This window comes from Homarus americanus, unplaced genomic scaffold (genome assembly GCF_018991925.1).
Source record: "Homarus americanus isolate GMGI-L3 unplaced genomic scaffold, GMGI_Hamer_2.0 scaffold4896, whole genome shotgun sequence".
NCBI lineage: Eukaryota > Metazoa > Arthropoda > Malacostraca > Decapoda > Nephropidae > Homarus > Homarus americanus.
Window position 1 is genome coordinate 7819838 of NW_024749657.1, and position 12346 is coordinate 7832183.

Below are 12346 nucleotides of genomic sequence, written 5' to 3' on the forward strand. Positions count from 1 at the left end.
CACTTTACAATGTAAGAGTAACTGTTCATGGATTGCCACTGTATTTGTTCAAGTCTACAGAATTTTCATGATTTTATTAAAAAAGAACAAAAGACTTACCTTACATGCTACACGATATGGACATAATTTTCCAAAGCCTAATGGGGGAGATATTTTCCTGAGAAGAGTAACCACATCCAGATGTTTAATTCTGCCCTTTGCATCAGGGTCATACTCTGACCAGAGAGTGATGAATTCATCCAGATGATGGGGACCAAGGATAGACCAATCACGTGTAAGGTAGTCAAAGTTATCCATGATGACAGCAACGAACAAGTTGATGATCTGTTAAAAAATGCATAACACTGAAAAACATGAAGCTTATGCTTATCATATGTAACTCCCCTTAGCTAAGCCTTAAAAATGATTGAAGAGGTTGACACACGAAGTTTTAAGCACCCTCTTCCGTTGAAGAGGGTCATTGTGTTTCAACCCAAGTTTTAAAAAAATGAGCCCTGAAGGACACTGCACTATAGTGCTTGACAGGGAGGATAGGCAGGAAAATTAACTAATTCTAATAAAATTAATTTAATAAATTGGAATTCGTTATATTTTACTGCCACTCCTCCCCATCAAGTACTGTAGTGCGGTGTCTTTCAGGACTCATTTAACTACAGTATGTATTTATCTTAAAATCTACTGGAAAGATGATTAAGGGTCTATGATTGGAGTTATTGTGTAGCCAAATATATGAAGGGGTTCATGTTAAGAGCTTTGGCAACATACTTTGGGACCAAAGAGCTTGTCCCATAAGGGCACGAACATAAGATATACTGTAGTATTTTAAGAAAATATGATAAAAAAAATGTATTATTGAAAATTCTGCCTGTGACAAACAAACCCGGCCTACTCATAAAGAAAAACTTCCGAGTAATATTTACAAATACAGTACTGAAAAATAAACTTTAAATTGTGTGAATACATTACTTAAATTTATTCAACAAGAAATCAATCTTACCAAGAATGAACAGAGAGTGTAGAAAGATATGAAGTAAGGATAGGCGACCCTAGAGCCACAGGTGGGGGCATTTGGGTAGTCCTCAGAGAGTGGATCACATCCAGCATCTGGCGGCAAACACGACAACATGACATCTTGCCACGCCTCACCTGTAAAGACATAGGAGTAAATGATACAATGTTAATAAAAATTTAATATTATTATAAAATATAGTAATAGGTTGAATAAAGTGTGGAAATAGTAAGATGCAAAACAAATTTAAACTATAAATGTTTCAGTTTTAATTTGACTATAACAGGGAAAGATTCAATAATGCTTTAAAGCAAAAACAAGTGACCTATTAACTGTAAAGTGGATGTAAGAGGAGTGAAAATTCTGAAAGCTTCTACAATTCAGTATGACACTTGTGTACAGCAAGTCAGTGATTTACATCGTAGATACATTCCACATAAGTGTGACTTTATTCAGAAAGAAGTTATTCTGACACTATATTCCCAGGACACATTTTTATCCTTTACCTCTTGGCTAAGTTGTTTTTCCTAATGTTGTTATCATAACTGAAGATAAGTATTCTAATTCCTATGGTCATCAATTATATTAGGCATAACTCAAATGTTACATACCTGTTGCTGATCTGAAGAGGACCATCACTGCTTGGAAGAAGGTCTGGAAATTATTATGACGATGGATCTGTGTACCGTAGTCTAACGCAATCTTGCCGAACACCTGTTGACGAAAAACGAAAATAGATTGTAGAAATTATAAATTTCTATTTTTAGCCTCTTTGTTTTTTCTAAGACCCCAATCCAATTAACATTTCATTTCATCCTTTCAACAACCAACACTCTTGTTTATGGTGTAAAATCATTATTTATTCTTAAAAGCTCAGTCTGATAATGACCCACCCATGTAATATCTCAGGAAAGTCCTTATTTATAACAAGTGTTCTGTTCCTGCAACTTTTGCCATGTGTAAAATTATGATACAGTACACAAAATTATTTCCCCATAAAAAAAAAAAAAACATTGTATTGAGGGGGGTGCATTCTTATCCATGAGTTATGAGGGCAGATGGGCTGATTTTTCAAACAGGAAGACTTATACAGCTACTCCTCGACTTACGACCTACTCGACTTACGACCACCCGGACATATGACCGCCTCAGTCGTACTAAAATTTTGTCAAATTACGTATTTTCGAGTCCTGACGTTAGTGATTGCGCTGTGTACTGAAAAATTTTCGTTTGAAATTCACTTTAAAATGGCTGGCAAGCTTAAAAGTTGGAGTTTTGTGGTGCTGAGAAGAAAAAGAGACACCCATTTTAGATTTTCTATGTATTATTTAAGCATTTTCGACTTACGACCTGGATTTGGGTCCCTAACCCTGTCGTAAGTCGAGTTGCAGCTGTATGCCATACTATTCTAACGATTGTTTCTCAACTATTGTTCCTTCACTTATTTCAAATATTTTAATGGTGTCTAAATTCACCTCTAAAATGACACGGTTTTGTCCAAGGTGTGCTTGGTGAGGCACTGATGGGCCTTTTTGCACTCATTATGCTCAATAGGCAATTCAAAAAATAATAACATACATAAATAACTCTTATTACACACACGTATACAATATAAAGCTCTAAACAAAAGCAGCTCTGGTAGCTATTGTCTTTGATAACATGTAGCACATCTTGAAGGTTCTTGTTGATTTCTGTTCAGCTGGATGCAATTTGCATGCACAGTGATCAAATTAAACACATTGTGTTAATTGAATATTTGGTTATAAAAAGAAAATTGCAATAGATCAAAACTGTGAGATGAAATTTTGTGATAAAGCTTTGACTAATAGTATATATATTCAGAGAAATTCTAGCTTTGTGCTTAACATTTCATTCAATAATGGAGGTAATCATGTTGCAAAATATCTTATTTTTTGTCAAAGGAGATGATGTACTGCTAACTGGCAGGTGGTGTGCAACCAAAAACATTAATATTGCAGCAGATGTATAGAGTCATGATGATACTTGTATCATATACACAGTTACACTCCCTGTACATATCCTAGACTTTGTATAATGTAATTGATGATGTGGATGGGTGGAAGAAATTACATCTGCAGGTAGAGATAAATCCAGTAATGACAGTGTCATAAGATCCCAAAACAGTACGTGAAGTTCATACAAACAGTTAATACAGTCCAGTACAGTATATGAATAAGAATAATGAAGGTATTCTATCAGACCTCAAGTAAATTTTATTTTTAATTTTGTTAACTTGCATGCTCATGTTTTAACTTCCCAAAAATAAATACATACATACATACATACATACATACATACATACATACATACATACATACATACATACATACATACATACATACATACATACATACATACATACATACATACATACATACATACATACATACATACATACATACATACATACATACATACATACATACATACATACATACATACATACATACATACATATACATACATATATATATATATATATATATATATATATATATATATATATATATATATATATATATATATATATACATACATACAGTTGTACCCCGCTTAACGCGGTTTCACTTAACGCGATTTCTCATATAAGCGGTGCCTCGCCAGAACCGAACTTTCACTTAACGCGGTTCATCTACTCATATACGCGGGAAGCGGCGCGGGCACGATGCGCACAAGGTCGCCCAGTCATCAAAACATTACCGAGTTCTTCACCCGCCACCCACCACAGCCAGCCCAAGTCAGTGATAGTGATAATTACAGTGAGGATATGGACTTGTATGGACTTTGAGGGGTTTGACAAAGAGGCCCTGCAAGCCTCTGTGGTGGATAGTGATACAATTGATACAAGTGATACAGGTGAGGGCCAATAATCTGCCCTCTGCCTCGGAACCAACCCCCCATCCCCATGTGCCCAGCCATCTTTTCTACTAATGTAAGTGTTAAAAAACCTAATATTATTGATATTTCTCTTAATTATTAATTGTGTGTACATACCATCATAAAGTTAAGATAATATTTTTACTACAACATAGTTGTGTGTCGTCAAAAAGTGGAGTTTGGGGGTTGGGCCAGTCTCTATTGGAATTAATCCCATATGTTCTGTTGTTCACTTAACGAGGTTTTCACTTAACGCGGTACCCTGTGGGTTCAATTGACCGCGTTAAGCGGGGTACAACTGTACGTATGTATGTATGTATGTATGTGTGTATATATATATATATATATATATATATATATATATATATATATATATATATATATATATATATATATATATATATATATATATATATATATATATATATATATATATATATATATATATATATATATATATATATATATATATATATATATATATATATATATATATATATATGATTTTTTCCATCCTTCCCAAATTTCTCTCCTTTAACTGTACAGGACCTGCATGCCGACGACACCGTAGATGAAGAAAAGGAGGAGGATGAGAAGAGCAACGTATGGCAGGGCCTGGAAACTCTTGATGAATGTCCATAACAACGTCCGGATGCCTTCACCTTTGGAGAGAAGCTTCACCAAACGCATCACACGGAACAAACGGAAGAAGTTGATGGAGAAGAGGTTAGACCCCGGCTGTGTGGGAAGAATACAGATTAGAAGAAGAAATTGCTGGTAAATAAATAAGAGATGGTAAAGGAAAGGAGTTATATGAGAGGCCTGAGAGTATTGCAAGTCCAGTAGTAAGAATGTGGATGTACTGTAGAGATATGGTGAATGGGGTGAATATAACAGGATGTGACAGGAACTAAAAAAAAAAAGTGAAAAGTTGATGTGTTAGATGTACAGACATATAAGAGTTTAATAACTAAGAAACACGATGGGATGAATGGAAGGAATTCAAGAAAGTATAAAACAATAGTTCTGTATGCATGAGCTATGCAAAAATTAAGCAATATAAAATAATACAAATTTTATATATAAATTTAAAATAAATGAAAAACAATTTATTTTAAATTTACAATTATGAATTAAAAATATAGAAAACATGAGGCAAATTAGGTATATTGCAGTTGCTGATAAATGATAAAGACGGGACAATATCCAGTCCCATTTTCATATATCACCTGATACCGTACAAGTAAATTGATGAGGTGACCTTGAATGCAAGATCAAAACTTAAAAGTATGACATAAACAAGATACTATCTGTGATCTTACTGTGTGTTCATAATGCACATGAACACTGTCCATATGAGATTGTTCACAATATCGATCATCTATTGAAATGACCTTAGATCAGGTAAACCAGGTATACAGAACAGTATTCCAGGTCAAAATTTAACAGGGTGAGCAGTATTGAAGTAAATTTTATCTCTTTCCTATTTAAAATAAATACTTGGAGTTTATAAGGAAAACTGAGTGGGCTAAAAGTCATTGCAGGAAACTAACTTGTTTCAATTTTCATAGATATCAAGGTACTGCAGTAGTAAATTAAATGTTGGTCAATTTATGAAATAAAATTGAATGTCTTGTCTTAAGTTCAAAAGTATGGTCTGTAAATATCGTACCCTTGAATTTTTTATGTTTCTTACAAATAATTGAAAATATTTACACAATATTACACAACAAGGTGAAAGGTTAAAATGAATATATGTGAAAAAGACTGCTCTTATGACCTTTGAATCTAACATAATGTAATACCTGTACATGTACAGTATAAACTTCTCAGGTAATATTAAATGAAATACATGTATAAGCAATCAAACAAATTAATATTGTACACCAGATGCACGGTCTAATGTTAACTCCTGAAGAAGATGCAAGATACATCCTTTCACGTCCGTCTATATGACAAAATTTAGCAATCGTTATATAGTATACAGCATATGACATTAAATAATACAGTACAAACAATTAAACAATCTATTCAAATACAGTCATCTTAATGCAATGTCAAATACTGCAACAAGGCTTAAAAACTGTAGCCTAAGCTCATTTATGTGTCCATACAGTAAATAGGAAATAAGAGAGAACAACAACATACTGTATAAAAAAAATTTCATAATAAACTTTGAGCATTAATCTAATTTAATGGAAAAGTTTGAAAGTTTAAACTAATTATGTACTTGCAAATATCTGTATTTTCCAAATACTTTACAAAGGAAATTGATGGACGTATTAATGAGATATCAAAGAAAAAAGATTTTCCTTTAAATGAAATCAAATACCCCATATAGCCATCAAAGCAGCCCTCTTTGCATACAGCCCCAGAATTATGCAATAAACATAGTATAATATCAAGAAATACTGCATGTGTTCCAAATATGATAGAAATCATACACACATTGCTGCAAGATCCCAAAGAAATTCAGAAAAAAAAAATCTAAATAATTCTGCTACTACCCGTACTTGTATTGTTGTTTATCTCAGGTACTTCAAATGTCAGTGTTGCTAAATACTGTTCATTAGTCTGGTTTCTACAACAGATGAATCTTAAAAATTAGGATATAATTACTATCATTTAAAAAAAATGGATGGAAGAAACATCACCAAAACAATATAGCAAAACATCATATTTCAGATTGATGAGAAATAGTTGAGGTCAAGATAATAACTCATAGACTAGAGCTGATGATTTGTCCTCCAATTTAATGTTAAACTGCAATAAAGCAAATTTATGGGAAGGAGTTCTATATTTGGTCCTTATAAAAATACAGTATTATAAATCATATATTAAACACTGGCACTGAATCTAAGCCAGGGAATAAACTGATATTGAACATAAAACCACAAGGTGAAAATTAAAGCCAGAATATATGAGGCTATGTGGACCATAACTTCGTAAATGCCACCCCATCAAAATTTGTTTCTGTTTTTTAATCCCATTGTCTTCCTACACCTATTGCCTCTTGATTCTGAGGCCGAGGTAACATGAAGCAATAGTTTATAGGGTCAAAAATCCCATTTCCGTAAAGGGATTGTCAGCTGTAAGTTCGCATTGCTAGAGCAGGGTTGTGCTTTCACTGCTCTTCCCCGCCTGCCAAGAGGCTCCAATGGTGTCGTGTGGTGAATTACGTCTAGGGGACCATGCGGCCATATGATCAAAATCTAATGCCTCTAAATTCCTAAGGTTATGATCATTATCATGATTACTGATAATTATAACAATATTATTATTATTTGATTATGGCACAATAATCCTGAGTACGTAAGTCTTAATTTATTACAGGATGATTTTGCTACCTGTATCACAATTAGTTAAAGTTATATAATAAGTTTAATTTTCCAAAACTTTAACCACATTTTCTGGTGTTTTTCTTTTTTTGGCGCTCATGAAGTTATGGTCCGTATAGCCTCATATTGTAACAGTTGACTTTTTATATAACCATTATGTATACTGTATACAGGAATTGTCTATACAAAATTGTGCAAAATAGTAAGATTTTGAAACAAACCTTAAATACAAAAGTAAGATAAGGTAAGTCAATAGTTAAAAAAAAAAAAAAAATGGAAAGCCTATTTTATGGCAAAAAGGAAGAGTAAAGTGACATATGATATACCTGCTCAGAACTTCCCAGACAGAAACTGCCTTGACCAGGTGTTTTCTGTGTTCTGAGGAAGGGAACTATCCACCAATGGTTATTAATTGTTGCCTTACTATACAACTGCTTGCCAGGTAAATCATGGTAAAAATTTAACTTGAGTGCATCACTTATGATCCAAATTCAGTTGCATACGAGATAGGATTTACGGTATTCCTGAATATTCTACATGAAACAGCGGCTTCACATTACACCCTGATACATGTCACTGATAAAGAGTCCAACTGCCCCCACCTTCACACTTTACTAATTCACTAAATTCCTCACTTTCTATGTTTTCCTCCAACAGTCACAGCCAAGGTCTTCCTGGTTGGAAATATATTCTTAGCAACTAGAATCACTCCTAATATCCAGCAATTCTGTCAATTTTACCTCAAACTTGTGAATGTCACACACTATACCCTCCCATTTCTGAGAACAACAGAGACTGCAGTGGAACAATGGCAGATCTCACAGTAGACTATGACATCACAGGCTGGGCCTAGAGTGGGCACATCTACTAATATTGCTCCCAGCAGTACATGCAAGGCATTGTGTAATCTCCAAGACAAAGCAAACCTGGCTCTTCTCCTATTACAGTGTGCCTAATTTTTATGAACTGCGAACATCACCGTCCACCACCCTGGGCTTCTGATGACATACCAAGTGGGTCACCATGGCAAAGGAATTAACTGATTCATATAAGACAGCCTTCCTCCCTTAGAATAACAATAAGGCAGGGAAGTTCTAAGTGGCTATATTAGACATCACTTGATAAATATCTGAGAATCCATCAAAAAAGGTGTGATACCTTGATAATTAGGATTAAAATTAAAAGCAAATTGCTTGAATTGTCAAGATATTAATCAAGGTAAAATAACACACCATAAAATAATTATTAGCTGTAATATAAGCAGTTTCGAAAATGGCCACGAGATGACAGCATGGCACCTAAAATAATGTAAAACATTACAGATCAAAGAAGGCTTAATCCAAATTTGGAACAAAATTTGATAAGGCACTTTTAACCCTTTCAGTCCTATCCATGTATTTCTCACATAACTCATACACTTTGGACCAGAGTCCTAAGTATTTATGAGAGACGGGCTGAAGTTTCCACCGCTTCAAAAATTCTGGAGCAGGCATGAGCCATATATCACCAGTAGTAATAATGCATCCTCATAAATATCAAAGCTGCTCAGTTACCCTACAGGCACCCTGGTGGAAGAAGATTAATTGGAGTCATAAGTGATACCCATGCATCTGGTAGATATAAACATAAAACGTGGCTATACATGGGAAAAAAAAATGCATTTATGATGGAGAGCAGTATAAAGAGGAGGATGATGATGATGAAGTTTAGTCTGAGTATATATACAATATTGAGGCCCAAACAATTGCACAACTAAAGAAACATAAAGTAACTGCAGCTGCTAACCAAGATTCGTTGTTCTTATTTGATGCTTTGTGGCTCTTAACATTATGTTTAATTAATATATATGGTCAATTTACTTCTTTATCTCTTTAAATTTCTTCTAAAACCTTTGGCTGGCAGAGGACAAAACAATACAGTAAAATCCCCATAATTCGAAATAATAGGGGCTCTAGCCCTTGTGAATTATGAAGAACACCTCCTGAGGAAAACACAAACAAAACAATGGTACCTTTCCGTTATCTGCTCCAATCAAAATGTAAACATTTTTAAGTACAGTACCATATACAGTATAGGGTTATCAAACATAATGGCTCAAACACTGGGAAATGATGGAAAAACAAGTGGAAAAAGCTTGCACGTGGATCATAGACATGCACTCCACCCCTGACCCACGTGAACTGACCGACAGCTCCGACAAGGACCGACACGTGTATACTTGTTTAGACTGAAATCTCTTATACAGGGTATTTTTAAATTTTACCAAATATTACCAAATTTGTGACATATTTTGTAAGATTAAAACATTACGAATTATGAGCGATTTGAAATTAGGGGTGTATGAATTATGGGTTTTGTACTGTTGACTGAGTTTAGGACTGAATGGGTTTGTATCTCAATATAGAGTATTGTACCACAAAACACAAAACTTAACTATAGTGTATAAATGAAGTACTGTATGTGGAAATATGGACGATAAAGAAATGACCTTGAAGACATGGTCCAAGTTCATACATTATATTTGAAAAATGAGGATCTTAATCTTATACTGGTATCCCTCATTTATTTTCAATCACTTAGCGATACTTCGGTTTAGAGATATAAAATTGTTAACACGCTTTCTTGTTTAATGATTGGTCAAAATTCAGTTTAGCGATGTTCAACTCACTAGGAAATACTCAGGATACTGTACTCCAAGGGTGCATCATTATAATACTCTAATGCCAATGAACTACCTGGGAGAAGACCAGAAAAACATAAAAGCTGGTTCTTAAAATATTTATCTGGAGAAAACTTGATAATAAAAACAATTCAGAAAGCAAAACTCATACTGTATTACAATTGAAATCTGAAGCAAACTATCTGGACCTTATTGAAAAATCATCCCAACATAAACAGAAAAAAAAGTTAACAAAGAAACATTATGAAGGAATCCTGGATAGAGAATATTTAACTAAATGTATTCAATAAGAATTATATAATAACTTGATTTGCTGCCTCATGCAAATTCTAAACTAAGATTAATGACAAATTAACAAAACTTTTATGGGTTTTGAACTGTAAATAGATTGTAAGCAGAACTGTGATTCCAAATAATACAAAGTCAATTGTCAGATACAGTGATGATATGCAGATGTGAGGATGACAGAAAGTGTGGTAAGAGAATGACAGCAAATACAGAGAATGATAGAAGTGGGATGATGGATAAGTGTCAAACAAGTGTTGGATTATTAAACAACTTGGGAATACTAGTATTGTAATGTGTTGAACTTAATGACACGTAAGTGATAAAGAAATCTTCAGGACTGATATCTTACACATGAGTGGGAATGTTATGGAAAATTAACTGCAGTAGTTTAAGGATGATGGGCAAGCTTGTGGGTGGTGGGCAGGCTTGAGGGTGGTGGGCAGACTTAAGGATGTGGGCAGGCTTGAGGATGTAGGCAGGCTTGAGGATGATGGGCACAAGTAGATATAACAGTTAGATGTGAGTGTAAGGCTCAGGTGTGAGGATTAAGGATAAGTGTGGATACACTATACTGTACAAGTGTGGTGGGGCAGACAAAGAGAATTAGGTATAATATACAGTACCAGATATACCAACAGAAATAATCATAAATCTATCCTTTATCCTTGGGGCTAAGTGAACTTTAATACTAATAATGAGTATCAAGATAATTTTTTTAATAATTATCACTTCAAACCAGATGAACTATCACACAATAATGATACAAAGACAATTGAAAAAAAATTTCCACTTTATATAACATCTTGAAAATACTTGTAGTTAGGTACCTAAACATTTTTAAGAGACAAACTACAGCAGATGAATTTAGTAATAGTACCTGAAATCATTAATATTTAACTTTTGCTTTAAATTTGTAAATATCTATAAATAGAAGATTTAAGTAATAAATCTAATTTCATAGCCAAGGAAAGGAGGCGAGTGACTTACAAGATACTTCCAATTAAATATCCACTGTCAGTGCCCACTATGGTCGGAGGGCTTAACATGTTCCAGTGGCAGATTACACTGGCCAACAGATCTGCATCTTTTATAAAGTAGCTTCTCTCCCAGTGATCCAGAATTGTGACAATGTTTTGAACTCCTTGCTCAGTGCTTGCTTTCAGAATCAGTAAGACTTCAGGTATATAGCCCAGGTGGGCTATTCCCCCCCCCCCCCTTCCAAAAAAAAAAGGTAAGCTTACGGTATACAGGTTCAAGTTGCTACAACTTAACTAAAATGAACAGCTTTCTTTAATTTTTTAGGGTAACAAAGCTTGTATGTGTATGACATCTGACAGACCTTTAATATCAAGACCAGTTGGCCCCACATACTGTACGGATTCATAATCAGATGTTTGCTGGGATTATTGAACATACAGTACTGTACAATAAACCCTGACTTTTAACAACACAAAGCAAATGGAAAAATTACAGTCACAAATACCATTAGCATCAAATCAAATAAAGAGCTGTACATCTGGAATGTTTGGCTATAGTAGGCAGGAAATTATAAAGGACAAAACCTGTGTCTCATATTCATAGCTGAGAGGTTTAAGACAAGGAGTCAATATATTAAGGAGTTTTTGACCAGATGGACCAGAAGCCTTATTGCCTCTTGAAGCAAGCATCGGGACAGGAGTTCAAGGCATGTCTCCACTCCTGAATTACTGGGTAGAAAACTTTTACAGTTCATGTAGAAATGATGGACAATAAATTTTGGTAATGGTATCTTGCAGGTCACTTACAGAAGAACTCAGTTAGAATAAAATATATGGCACTGATGATGGAGCAGGAAAAACTTGAAAATATTCAATTATAAAACAAGCAAAGGCTTAAATAATTATTTTTTCATGTTTATAAATATTCAACAATATATTTGAAATTTAGATCAGAAATATCTGTAATGAAATACAGTAGTCTCCAAGAGAACTTAGGAATTTAAAAGGAGAACGCAGTAATTAATAAAATTCATCAGTAATATAAAGGATTGATATGGAAAACTTTCCTCTTTGACTAAAGACAAAGTGTATGAGGGAAAGAATCATCCATCTGGCAAGAAGTTGGTGGATACACTGAAAACAGATTATTGACATA

The 12346-nt window shown here is 34.1% G+C and overlaps 1 protein-coding gene across 1 annotated transcript in view; it reads right to left on the reverse strand.

The window, feature by feature from the left end:
* Nucleotides 1-12346, reverse strand: part of LOC121853601 (muscle calcium channel subunit alpha-1-like) — a gene marked incomplete in the record, with an annotated part of 305963 nt that overhangs the window by 30468 nt on the left and 263149 nt on the right. Inside the window, 4 exon segments of the mRNA XM_042347854.1 lie at nt 100-324; nt 998-1146; nt 1621-1723; nt 4457-4645. Of these exon segments, the coding sequence (XP_042203788.1) occupies nt 100-324; nt 998-1146; nt 1621-1723; nt 4457-4645 (666 nt within the window).